This window comes from Zootoca vivipara, chromosome Z2 (assembly GCF_965207765.1).
Source record: "Zootoca vivipara chromosome Z2, rZooViv2.hap1.1, whole genome shotgun sequence".
Classification (NCBI taxonomy): Eukaryota; Metazoa; Chordata; class Lepidosauria; order Squamata; family Lacertidae; genus Zootoca; species Zootoca vivipara.
In genome coordinates, this window is record NC_142585.1 from 11,609,452 (window position 1) to 11,623,731 (window position 14,280).

The 14,280-nt window shown below is 45.0% G+C and overlaps 1 protein-coding gene across 9 annotated transcripts in view; it reads right to left on the minus strand.

The window, feature by feature from the left end:
• SEPTIN6 (septin 6) overlaps positions 1–14,280 on the minus strand; it is a 51,461-nt gene that overhangs the window by 31,456 nt on the left and 5,725 nt on the right. For all 9 annotated transcript variants that reach the window (XM_088664490.1, XM_088664489.1, XM_035113797.3 and 6 more), the window contains exon 2: positions 3,367–3,481. Coding sequence is in view for 7 of the 9 variants with exons in the window: in XM_035113797.3 (XP_034969688.1) it covers positions 3,367–3,481 (115 nt within the window). In the remaining 2 variants the exon portion in view is untranslated. The remainder of the gene's footprint in view (positions 1–3,366; positions 3,482–14,280) is intronic.

The window sequence follows — 14,280 nt, forward strand, 5'->3', positions numbered from 1 at the left end:
CAGCAGCTGCAGCAAGAAGCATTTGACAACAATTTGGTTTGGAAACTGCAGCCTCTCCTAGATCAAAGGGCTCCATGCCTGCAAACATGCATCCTCAAAGGCCATCTACTGCAATGTGCTCTGTGTGGTTCAGAAGCTACAGTTGGTGCGGAAATAGCAGCTCACTTCCTGGCAGAGAAGAAGCCACAAAAGCCATGTTCACAGGCAGATTTCTATCTCAAAGTCCTGCTTCTAGTTAGAAAGCCTTGTGTCATCTGAGTCCATTAATACCTATGGGAAGGAAAGGCTTCTCTCAATGTCAGTACTCATGTCCACTGCTATTATCAGAAGAGGCCATGACAAATTGAATGGCTGAAGTGGGGCATTTTTAGCTGTGGCCCCAACACTGCAGGGCATGTTACCCAATGAGTACTGGAATCAGCTCAAATCTATTCTCTAGAATGTCTTCCTTTCTAAACAAAAACAAAAACCCACTTATTGTTTGAATCCCTAACAGTGGGTAAAATGTAAAGGTACCCCTGACCGTTAGGTCTAGTCGCGGACGACTCTGGGATTGCGGTGCTCATCTCGCTTTACTGACCAAGGGAGCCGGCGTTTGTCCACAGACAGCTTCCGGGTCATGTGGCCAGCATGACTAAGCCGCTTCTGGCAAACCAGAGCAGCACATGGAAACGCCGTTTACCTTCCCACCGGAGCGGTACCTATTTATCTACTTGCAATCTGACGTGCTTTCAAACTGCTAGGTTGGCAGGACCTGGGACTGAGCAACGGGAGCTCACCCTGTCGCGGGGATTCGAACCGCCGACTTTCTGATCGGCAAGCTCTAAGCTCTGTGGTTTAGACCACACTGCCACCCGCATCCCTTAACAGTGGGTACTTAGAATTATTATTTTTCTTTCTAACTGAGCTTATTGTTGATTTTAAAGAAATGTAATCTTTTTTTATAAGAGAGAGAGAGAGAGAGAGAGAGAGAGAGAGAGAGAGAGAGAGAGAGAGAGAAAAGCCTTAAAACAGAAAAGAGGAGGGTTTTTGGGGGGGGCAATGCTTTAAACAGGATCCACAGGGATAGTAGATCTGGCTTCCAAGGAATGTATCACCTGCTGCTGCTGCTGCTGCTGCTGCTGCTGCTGCTGCAGTGGCACTGGTGGCTGCAACATACTCCTTGGAGGCTGAATCTGCCCCCTGCCCCATGCGACTTCTACCATGGTCTCTTAGCGAATAGGAGGCACTGCTGGTCTCCTCCCACCCTTGTTCCCAATGTTAGATCATTGTTCCTGCCCCCACCCCCTTGTAGAACTTCACTCACCCCTTCTTCCCTGTTTGCCTTCATACTTGGTACACTCTGACCATTAACACATTGCTGACGAAGAATTGTCGAAACAGGGCCTTGTCCTGGGATTTTTTCACTGGAATTTATTTTTATTTGCCTATTATACTGGAATTGATTCCTATTTGTAATTCTTCATTAGATAAATAAAACCTTTTGAAGATTTACTTGAAATTCATCTTCCTCCTGGCCCGAGTTCTTGCAATTTACTGTTTATTTCTGGACTTCACCAAGAACTCCAATTTCTACAGTGGATCAATACAGCTGCCTGTGTTTTTGGGTGGGGCATGGTTGGTAGAGGGGGGCTGTCTTGAGCTGCTCCCCAACTTCAAAATGTACCACAACAGCACTGCTTCCTGAACTATAGAATTCTCCTTCCAGCACACCTGCCATTGTCTATTAGCATTACCTTGAAACTAGAGCACCGTCAAGAGAACGTGTCACCTAGTTACATATAGCAACTCGGCAGCTTCCTACACAGGCAGTCAGCAAGTCAAGCTCAACCTTTCAATGTGCAGGGTTTATGCACAACACCCCATCCCACAAATACACACACACACAGAATAAATGTGTTACGGCAAACACAGTGCAAAAGATCCATTATCAGCTCTCCTAACTTGTTTTACTTCAATTTTCATCAGAGCAGAGGGAGGTATTTAACTACCCCCCTCCCCAAATGCTGTTTTACGAATATAAAACTGAATCCCTCAAAGCTGCTGAAAGCCCTTCTGTAGGGAGGAATATAGGCATAATACAAGGATCTGTAGATCTGTAATATTTCCCTCAGCAGGGCTAACAGCAGCTGTCAGTTGGTGGCAGTTTCGATCAGGAAAAAACCAGACAGGAGATATTTAATTAGGAGCAAGAAGAGGGGAGTTTCCCCTGGGCCACAAGGATGCTGTGATCTACCTCCCTGAACCCAGAAGTGGTAAACGACTATTGCCCAGTCACCAACATCCCGCTTTTTTGTCAAGCTGCTCAAGAAGGTGCATAGTCAGAAACAGATCATTTAGACCCATTCCAACCAGAGTTTTCAGCTGTGCAACTTCCCCACCAATAACTGGTGTTGTGCAGTCCAGAATCAGTTCTCTCTCTCTTCATCTGCTGTTTTAACTAGGGGTGGCATTATCTGTAGAGAAGGCCCGCTCTGTGAACTTCAGGCTCCCGCTGTGATGTGGAACCCTGATCAGAGAGGAAGGCAACACATGTAGAGCAATCTCCCCTCTGCAGACGAACTCATCCAATGCACAGTTCCAGAGATCAAAAAGCAGGGTGTTGTTGTTTTTCTAATCCATGTCTGCATACATCGGAGTGCCAGCTTGATTCAAAATGGTGTCCAATTGTGTCCCAACATAGATAAATAACTTCTCCTTCATCTCTGGAACCATCTTGCAAAACTTGATTTAAAATGGTACAGCTCTGAAAGGTTCAGTCTGCCACCTTGATATAAAAGATCACCCAACTGTATCCAAAACACAGATGACTAGCTGCTCGTCAGGAGCTATCATGCAAAATTTGGTTACACAGGGAGACCATCCAACACAGCCTTCTTCTCACTCTTCCATGTGATAACTAATCATGTGAAGGGGGGGGTGCCCAAATAAAACTTAAATGAAGGTACATCATTGGAGCTAGCAAACTCACAGCAACAGCATCACATTTGGAAGAACCTCTGTGTGTCTATTCTTTCCAGCAACATCGGGCTTAAAAACAAGCCACCCAGCTGATTTTCCATCAAAGAACATCACATCCCAAGTCAACAAATCCTACATGCCTTCAGTGTAAACCTCTGTGCTTCGGCTCATTTGTCCCAGCAAAACACTACACAGAGCGCTTCCCACCGCATCATCTTCAGACCACCCAAAGAGGCAGTGATCCTTGTTTATCAGCTGTTAAAAACTGGATCAGATGACAACACACAATGTGTGTTCTGGATAAGTCAAAGGATTACTTTGTTAGGCAAGTTTACCTTCATGAAGAGTCCCCATTCAGCAACAGAATTTTCCAAAGGGGGGGGGAGAGAGAAGTGTTGTACTCACCCACACACAAGATGTTGAAACAGAAACCATGGCTAACCGATTTATTAACCAGCTGGTCAGGAAGGCTGTCAAATCCTACATGGCCAGAAAGAGGGACAGTACGGCAGCCTTCGCCCTAAGGAAGTTTGAAAGAAAGACATGTTAAAATTAGATCTAAAAGAACATCACATTCTGTTCCTGGTGGCCTTTTGAAAATTCTCCCTTCCAAAGAAAGTACACCATGGGTTCTATCTAATGCTAGTCCAAGAGTAGACCCATTGGGTGGCATTCAATGAAGTATTACTTGAAGCACACCCATTGAAATGAATGGCTATGGCTTAAGTAAGGTCCATCCATTTCAATGGGTCTGCTCTGAGGAAAACTTGGTTGAATGCTACCTACTGAAAGTAATGAACCAAGTTAGTCATGTTCATTAATTTCAGGGGGTCTGCTAGGACTAGCATTAGATACAGCCCCACTTCTTTGTTTTGCCATCCAAATCTCAAAACAGGTTTTTGCATACTTTTCCAAATCTTTTTTTCTTGACTGCCAGCATCCCTGACTGCTAACCTGATAAGGAGTCAACTAACAAAGCAAACCACAACCACGGTGTGACATTCACATATCACAAAGGCTGTTTTGCACTCATAAAAATTGTGTTTCCAACAGCACAAACAATGCACATACCATTTATAACTGTTAGCATTTTAAAACACAAGGCAATTCGAAAGAAGAGGCACACCCAAGGATTTTTTCTCTTTATAAAATGCAAGAAGGGTGGAGTAGGAAAAAAATAATTTAAAAAGTCGTTCTGAGTCCAGAAGCAATAGCTAAAAATGGAAGCTGTGACTGCATTATGACACAATTTAAAAGCCTAGCCAAAAAAGGAGCAACATCTGGAAGCTCTGCTCATATGGCTATTTGATCAGTTTGAACAATAAGGCTCCAAAGACATAAAACACTAAAAGATAGAATTTCCCTAAGTGGCTTGGCCAAAGCTGTAGTGGACAGCAAAGTAGTAACGTGGGATTTCTGCAATGGGATTTCTGAATGGGAATTGAGGGTAATCTGCACAGGGTAATAGTACTGGAAACAATTCAGGTTTCATCTGAAAACATTCTGATACCCTAGTGAATCAAGTGGGAACCAGATCCAGAACTGGACCATCTTCTGTGGGCCATTTTTGACAGGTGGCTGGGGCCACTTACCTGTAAATCACCTGACATCAAACCTCAAGCCACAGAACAGAGACAGACTTATGTCTGATCTTAGCACTCCAGTGACATTCCACAGGGCTAAGTTCAGATATAAGCTTCTGCTACTCCCTTTTACTATCAAGGATCGAGAAGGGGCATATCTACGACCTTAGTGCCGTGGGACCTCAGCACTTTGGCTGGAGATCTCTAGTGTCAGGTGATTGACAGTCACAGGCAGCTGTAGCTTGTCCAAAATGGCCTCGTTGGTTAAATCCAGAGGCTAATTAGACCCAGGTGGCGCTGTGGGTTAAACCACTGAGCCTAGGGCTTGCTGATCAGAAGGTCAGGAATCCCTGTGATGGGATGAGCTCCGGTTGCTTGGTCCCAGCTCCTGCCAACCTAGCAGTTCGAAAGCACGCCAAAATGCAAGTAGATAAATAGGAACCGCTACAGCGGGAAGGTAAACGGCGTTTCCATGTGCTGCTCTGGTTTGCCAGAAGCGGCTTTGTCATGCTGGCCACATGACCTGGAAGCTATACGCCGGCTCCCTCGGCCAATAACGCGAGATGAGCGCGCAACCCCAGAGTCGGCCACGACTGGACCTAATGGTCAGGGGTCCCTTTACCTTTAATTAGACCAAACTAGGACTGTGGGTGAGAGATTCTGCCCTCGTAAGTGATCCACCTCAGCATGTATTTAGTATCTGCATTTAATATAAATGAAAGTGTGTGTGGGAGGAGTACTCCACATTCATTTTCAACCGGTTTTATTTGTTTGTCTATTAAGTTGCTTTGAGGCATTTGTATAAAGCAGCTAACAGATATAAATATATGATTAACAACTACAACAACAACCACAACAACTACAACATTTTCTGTCCCAATATACCACAAGTATTTGACATGAAATATCTGAGACAAAAATTAAAGCACACATAGAGCAATCATCTGGGATGGGTGGGGATAACCACATTAACTACTGTACAACTTTGAAACTGCCAAGCTTGCTTCCTATTGTATCTACAATTGGCATCCATTCATCCTTACTAATTAACTTATAAAACATACTTTCTTCCACCCCACATCACTACAGCTGAGGACCCAGGGATGAATTAGCAAAGATGGTTGCATGTATGTATGTATGTATGTATGTGTACACATATCCTGGTAAACTGCCTCAGATTCAGGAAAGGTGCAAAGGTGCAGACAGAAGTTAACATTTGGAACACTTTTAAGTGGGAACTGCCTACTGCACAAAACAAACATTAGAACAAAATAAAAAAATTTCTTCAGTAGCACCTTAAAGACCAACTAAGTTTTATTTTGGTATGAGCTTTCGTGTGCATGCACACTTCTTCAGATACCTTCTTCAGATACCTGAAGAAGTGTGCAGATACCTGAAGAAGTGTGCATGCACACGAAAGCTCATACCAAAATAAAAACTTAGTTGGTCTTTAAGGTGCTACTGAAGGAATTTTTTTATTTTGCTTCGACTCAGACCAACACGGCTACCTACCTGTAACTAAAACATTAGAACAGTTCTGCTTGATCAGACACAATATCTAGTCCAGAATTCTATCTCTTTGGAAGTCTACAAGGAGATGCGCAAGTCCACACTCCAGCAACTTCTATCCAGAGGCATGCTCACTTTGAAACAGTACCTAAATGCTCCCAAAAAAACAAAAACAAAAATCCTGACCCTTAGGCAAAGCCAACGTTCTGTTGGCAAGTCCAGAGACATAGACCAACACAAAACTGTCTGTTCAGCTACATGGGGTAGCCAGACTGGTGTCCTCCAGAAGTTTTAGACACCTCCTCCCATCTGCCACTGCTAGCCTGCTCAATGGTCAGGGATGATGGGAATTGAAATCCAGCAGCATATGGAGGGCACCATGTTGGCTCCGCCTGAGCTACATACGTGATGATTCCTTATGCTAGGAATATAGTATGTAGTATATTCTTTAAGCTATTCATTATACTATTACTCCACCCAGCCCAATATTGTCTATCCTTCTGGTGCAGAATTTGGTGGCTAGGTAGCTCACCAGGGCAAGACGGCTTGAGCACTGAAAACCAATCCTGGCCCAACTGCTCTGGCTGCCAACCCCTTTCTGGGTCCAGTTCAAAAACACCCTTCTAGGCTGCATCAATGCAGTAGTGCTGGAGATGCATCACAGAACAACAAAGTGGAATGACATGCAGACAGTCCAGTATAACCACTAATGGGCTATTACTACATCAAAGGCATGTTGCGGAATCTACCCACAAACAAACCACCAATCCGGAGGGGCCCTTTATGTCTCAGATGCTGCATACATGTGCTTCTCCATCTGCCCCACTGTGTGCATTTCAATTGCTTCTCTCTTGCCAACATCATCACCAAGTATGGTATCATTACACATTCCAAAACGCCCTGCCACACAGTCATATATTTGGTAGAGGAATGCACTTCTGCTCATGCAAAGGTTCTCCTCCCAAGGCCTTACAAAGCTACTTGTCCCAAGCTGCAATCCTTCAAAAAGTATGTCTTTATATAAAGTAAATAGCTGTAGAACAGAATCAGAAGACCAAACTATAAAGTTTTTTTGGGGGGGGGGTTAAAAAACAAACAGAACTGAAAAAAGGAATGAGAAGAATCAGTCAGGTGTAGTAATTATATCAATCTTCCCATTTATTGGGTGAGGAAAAGAGAAAGCAAGAAAAACAGCAACATGAAGGGAGTCACATCAATTACATTTTTCAATAGTGGGTCAAATGAGCATTTCAGAAATGTTTATGCTGTAAACCATTTGTTGCAAAAGAGTAAGCAGGTGTCTAGTTCTCCTGTTCCAGCTCCTCTCTGTATCCACAAAACATAAAAGCAATGCAGGTGCAACACTTTAAAAAAAAAGTCTGGCTGAACCATCTATCAAGAGGACATTCTTTTCACTACAGTCATTTGCCGTCATTTCATCTACTGTACACTGAACTTGCTACATTGAACTTTCTGTAAGTTTTCAAAATCACAGGTGACTTTAGAAGTACTGAACTGCACAGCATACCTGCTGCAAGATGAAGCAGCAAACTGTCACACCTTGGGGGTGGCACAGAGGTAACTAAGGTGGAGGGTCTCCTTTGGAAGCAAGCACACCCACCCTCTAATCCCTTACCATTATTGCTCCTTGCATGCAGAACAGGATGCTTAGCATCTTAAACAACTGAAAAAAATAGGTAAAATGAGTCCATGTTGCTTCCGTTCCTTTCCAGGAGGTGCATTGCAAGATGCACTTACTGGAAAATACATCCAATTACAGTAGTCCAATTATAGATGCTCCTGCTGAGGAAGCTAATAACCTCATTGTGTTTTCGATCTTTAGAGCAGCACCAACAACCTGGGCTTTGCCCTTGCCACACCATGCAGAAATGCAGCATCTTCAAGAGTCACTTGTTTAAAGAACAAAGAGATGTGTCATTGGGTTTAAGTAGTGATGATTTATGGTGACCAATAAATGCTACCATGTATATGGTAACCAACATCTGGCCAGCAGAGCTTCCCTAAATCAGCTGTTTCCCCAAACTTGGGTCTTCAGCTGTTTTCAACTACAGCTCCCATCATCCATGGCTAGCAGGACCAGTGGTCAAGGATGATGTGAATTGCAGTCCAAAACAGCTAGAGACTCAAGTTTGGGAAACTCTGCCCTAGAGATTTGTGGGAGCAGAACAAGGCAGCTCCCCCATCAACACTATGTTCTTCTTGCTATGCAAGCTGCAGCTTTCAGTTGAGAACCAGACATTCAGGATGCCATGCGTCACTCTGACCTCCTCTTGGCTCTACCTCTAGAACTAGAGGAGGAACATAGGAAGAGACCTGCTGGATCACACCAAAAGCCCATTCTAGGACAGCATCCTGTTTCCATTGGTGGCCAGCCAGCTGCTTCCTGAAAGCCCACAAAAGCCTGAAGGCAACCCCCAACCCCTGCTGTCTGCCCCCAACATCCTCAAACAGGCTCTCAGGGGTGAGACTTCCTGGTGGAACTAAGCTGCTGTTATCTCTCTTTTCAAATAGGCTTGCACTGATGGGGACTCTTCCAAAAACAGAGCACTGCAAATTCCAGGAATGAAACAGCCTAGATGTTACAAGATGGGTAGCTGCAAGAGCCTTGGGAAATTAGCAAATGCAAAGCTCCCCTCCCATGGGCACGTATTCTGCTCTTGGTTCAGAATGTGGTCAGTCTTCAAATACATTTCTTGACTGCCTCTTGATCTAGAGAAAAGGGAAATGCCATCCTTGTTGGAATATGCATGTCATTTTGCTTTGCTGCTATTGCACACATTGCAAACTTGCAGAAGGAGGAGGAGCTCTGAATACATTATATCTAGTTTCAAAATGCACTGAGCTCTTTGGCCAACCTGAATTCACAGTTTCTGGCTGCTTTTTGATAACCCTCTTGACTAGAAACAACAGTAACGACAAACTATCTGGATATTTTAACATTTGCATTTTCTTCACTGAATCAATCCGGAAGAGAAGGATAAAACGATACCAGCCACTACTTTGTTATTACAGGGAGAATTCGGCAGAAATTCACATGGATGGGGGAAAGCACTTCCTTCCAGCTCTTGCAAGGAGGAGCTGGAGTTCACAAGGACAGGGAAGCATGCAGAGGCTAGGATGGCACAGAGTCCCCAGAGACCATAGTAAAAGGGCATGACTGTAAACCATTGCACAGCTGGGTGGGGTTCTTCCTGATTGGGCAGGAGACTGTTTTTCAGCCACTCTTGCTCTGGTGACTTTGCATGTCACAATTCCATCATGTCAGAAGCAAGCAGCAGTTTCAATCGCTAACAGGCAGGACAAGCATAACATTACCCCTTCTCATAAATAATAGCTGCAGCCCTACCTTGGCCCATTTCTCTTGCCAACCTTAATTCAGTGGGACAGCAATAAGCTTCGCAGGTATAAGGTCCCAGGTTCAATCCTCTGCATCTCTAAGTTGTTGGTGTTGGCATCTGTCTGTTTTGAGAAGCAACGGAGTACACCTCCTCTAACACCCCCCATACACCCCACCCTAAGTAGGGCAGGAGAAAAACTCCCATCTGGACACCTGGACAGCAGCTGCCAATTAGTATTTACTGAGCTAGATAGACCAATAGGAACAAAGGAAGCAGCCTTATGCTGAGGTTGATCACTGGTCCACATAGCTCTCTGGGGTTTCAGACAATGTTCTCTTCCAGCCCCACCTGAAGATGCCAGGGTCTGAACATGGGACCAAATGCACACAATGCAAATGGCTTCTACTGAGTGATGGTTCTTCTCCAATGGTTTGATTTGGCTTAAGACAGCTTCCTAAATTGTTTCCCCCACCGTGCAAACTCTGTAGGGTCCAGACCACATAAAAAAGCCTAATGCTTTTTAAATTGTGTATTAAAGGGCCAGGTCCCCAATTTCCCATAATCTGAAATTAAACTTTTGATTGTAGAGGGAACTATTTCCTTTATGCACTCACACATCCCAGGTGTGTGTGTGGTTTTTTTGGGAAAGATCCATCAGGTTTGTTGCAGGATAAGGGCCATAATTCTGCAAAAGGTAGCAATATCAACCTTTCCCCCCTACTTTGTACTGCAAGAAAATTACCTTATAATGTCACAAATAGGAAATGTGTTAAGAAATTAATGCACTGCAGTTAAACTAGTATTTCTGCACAGCTCAGTAAATAATGCGTTAAGGTCAAGCAGAAGTCATCTCCCCCAAAACTGAAAAGAAGAGGAAGGAATGGGGGGTACCTGAGGCCTTCCAGATGTTGTTGGACTCCAACTCCAATCACCCGCAGCCACAATGGCAGATGGTCAGGAATGATGTGATTCATAGTCCAACAATATCATGCAGAGAGCAGCTAAGTTCCCCTCCATTAGCCTAGGCCAGGCATGGTAAACTTGGCCCTCCAGCTGTTTTGGGACTACAATTCCCATCATCCCTGACCACTGGTCCTGTTAGTTAAGGATGATGGGAGTTGTAGTCCCAAAACAGCTGGAGGGCCAAGTTTGGCCATGCCTGATGTATGGCATTTCAGTGGCAATAATAATGTGTGCCTCAATTCTTACCTTGACTAGTTTATGTTTCATGTGGTGGAAGCACCACTAACCCAAGCCCAAGACAGCCAGCGTCCATCAGGAAATTACTGAACCTGACCGAACATAGCAAAACAACCAAATTCCCACTGATGTTATATCCCTAGACATCCTTAAAGCCTTTGATTGTTTAGAATGGAAATACCTCCTAGCAGTAATTACCAACTTCCTACAAATTCTTAAACAAATTTATTCCCAATCTTTAGCAAAATGTAGGATCAATGGTATGGACTCTAATACCATAGCAATACAAAGAGGTACTAAACAAGGGTGCCCACTATCTCCCTTCCTATTCATCCTGGCCCTGGAACCCCTAGCGATCCAAATCTGGACAGCCCCACAAACACACTAAATATTACCACCCCAATCCCCTCTCCTCTTTCTTCTTCCCCCACCTTATTCTGTATAACGTCTCACATCCAAAGTAAAAAAGGACTCTACAACTTGAAAAAAGACAATGCACATTTTTGTGAACCAATAAAATCTTTAATAAAAATATATTTTAAAAAAATGACAGCCAGTGTGAGTCATGCACTAAAATGAAGACATTCGCCGTTTGTGGTAAATTCATTTCTTGCTTGTCAAAAAGCCACACACATTAAGACAACCCACTAACTCTCATTTGCCTGGAAGCATCAGCCAAGCCTTGTTACCATCCATGGCAGGTTGACAATGCATGTTAAATAGACCTATGCACGCTCAACACAGAAAACGCAGTTATGATTTTAAACATTCAGGTTTCTTTAGAAAGGCCTTCCTTATATATCTGCTCAGAAGACTGCCAAGAAACACGAGGGTCACAACCCTGCTCATTTTGCCGACTGGAAACCAGAACAGCCTTCCTCACCTCTCCCATCAGTATTTTCTACCAGACACTCTTCATTGTGTTAGGGAAAGAGGAGACCTCAGGGGTGTAACAATGACAATAAATTAAGATCCAGTTTAGTTTAGGGAAAATGCAAGTAAGAGGAGACAAGACACAGGTGTGTAAAATTATCCATGGTGGAATGAAAGTGGATTAAGAGAACAGTTTATCTCCCTCTCTCATAATACTGGAACTAGGGGCCACTAAACTGAATGCTAGAATATTCAAGCCAGACAAAAGAAGGTACTTAGTCACACAGTGCAGAGTTAAACTCTTGAATTCACTCCCAGAAGTAGTGATTGCCACCAAGTTGGATGCCTTTGAAAAAGGATTACGGGTAGATGAATTCAGGGAGGATAAGACTGTCAGGGGTGACTGTCCCTGATGGCTATGTTCTATCTCCACTGTCAGAGGTACCCTGTTTCCCCCTTTTTAATACATAGTCATAAAGTAAGCCATGGCAGGGTTTTTAAGCATTTGAGAAATATAAGACATACCCCCCAAATAAGCCATACTTCCGCGCCATGGAAACCAACCCCCACAGGCACCTCCACTCACAGAGTCACTCCATGCGGCCAAGAGCTCTGCTTAACAGCTGATCGCGCTCCCGCCTTGCTGGCTGCATCCCCGTGCTCCGCTTGCCACCATCGCTGGGCTCACTGCTTCTTCCTTGCCTGGCCCAGCCAAGGAGCTTGGAGCACCCTGCAGCGGCGGGGGGAGCGCCTGAGCCAGTGGCCTCCGCCTGGCCTGGCCAAGGACGCCTGCTGCCCCGCCGCCCGGAACCGGTGGCTGCTGCAGTGCTGAGCACTCAAGAGAGCACAGCAGCGCCCTGAGCCAGCGCCCTGAGCCGTAAAAACCGTACCAGTAATAAAAAAAAATAAGACATCCCACCGAAAGTAAGCCACCCTGTGTTTTTTTGAGGAAAAAAAGTTATAAGACGGTGTCTTAAAAAGGGGGAAACACGGTAATGTGTCTCTGAATGCCAGCTGCTTGGAATTTCAGGTGGGGAGAGTGGTGTTGGATTCAGGTTCTGCTTTAAGGCTTCCCCTAAGTCATCTGCCCAGCCAATGTGAGGACAGGAAGCAAGACTGGATGGATCATTGGCCTGATCCAGCAGGTTCTTCTTAGGTTCTTTTTAAAAAAATATTTTTTATTAATTTTCCAAATAAACAAACAATTACATTTCATCTTAAATTCCCCCTTACCAAACCCTTGCTCAGGCACAACCGGTGCTATTTCTCCACAAGACAACTGTGTACTGTACATACACGCTATATGGTGGATTGCATCAGATGCTACCCACTCCCAAACCTTCTTCATGTTCAGTTGCACTGCACCAAGGTCCCCGCATTCATTTCCCACATCTTGAAACATTCAGCTTCTTAAGTACTTCTTCCTCAGTGCTCAAGTGCAGGCCGATCTCAGCGGGAGACGTAGCCCCTGTACAGAGGGATCTACAAAAGATGAATTCTGTCTGAATGCATCACAGAAAGGCAGTGGAAGTGAATGCCTAAATATTATTGTTGTTGTTGTTATTATTATTAAATTTTGTATACCACTATTCATCCGTAGATCTCAGGGTGGTTCACAACTACAAGACGATAAACACAAAATCTATATACTGTATATAAAAATGTAAACTGGCCATGTGGGTGTGTCTCCACTTCTCTCCAAAACCGCTTGACCGATTGCGTTCAAATTTTGACACAACGTCCCAAGCGAATATGCGAGTGACCATATACAGTTCGCGTACACAGATGTCACACCTGGGCCACGTAAAACTAAAAAAAAACCAAAAAACAACAACCCGTTTTCCAGAACTCACAACTCAGACAAAAGTGCATGCTGGGAAATAGAAGCCAGAAGCTCCATCTCCATGGCCAAGCCAAGATCGTGATATCACCAACCGAAATGCTATAACCACCACAAAGGCCATTACTTCACAAAGGCCGGCGCCGGGATCCTGCCCCTAGCCCCCCATGTCCAACTGTCACAGACAGACCACGCCACATTGACACCGCAAACACCGCGCCGAAAAGCGGACCACGCCCCACCATTCCCTTCCCCCCCCAATGCCGAATACCTGATATATAGGCCAGGATATGCTGACACCAACACCAGGGAACTCACAGGGATGAGCCGAGGGGTGGGCGGAGGGGGGGAGTGCAAGGAGGGGGTGGGGCTGCTCACAGGGATGTGCCGGGGAATGGGGAGAGGAGGGGATGCGCTGCCTCATGGATTGGGACAGGATGGGCGCACTCATAGGGATGAACCGGGGGGTGGGGGGGGAAGGGACAAAATATCTCAAACAAAATGAAGGGGGCCTCTGAAGGTGAGGGGAGTCTGAAGGGAGACTTTGAGGGTTCATTTAACAGACTGAGGCACAGCAACGCATGGCCGGGCCAGCTAGTGCATAATAAAAACAGCTAGACTGGTGTGGCAGCCTAAAGGATCTTCACTGGCCCCAGTACATTTCTGAATACAGTTCAAAGTGTTGGTGCTGACCTTTAAAGCCCTAAATGGCCTCAGCCCAGTATAGCTCAAGGAGCGTATCCACCCCCATCACTCAGCCCAGACATTTGAGGTCCTCCTCTGAGGGTCTTCTGTGATTCCCTCACTGCGAGAAGTGAAGTTTCAGGGAAACAGGCGGAGGGCCTCCTTGGTAGTGGTGCCCTCCCTGTGAAACCCCTCCCTTCAGACCTCAAGGAGATAAAGAACTACACAACTTTTAGAAGACATCTGAAGGCAGCCCTGTATTGGGAGGTTT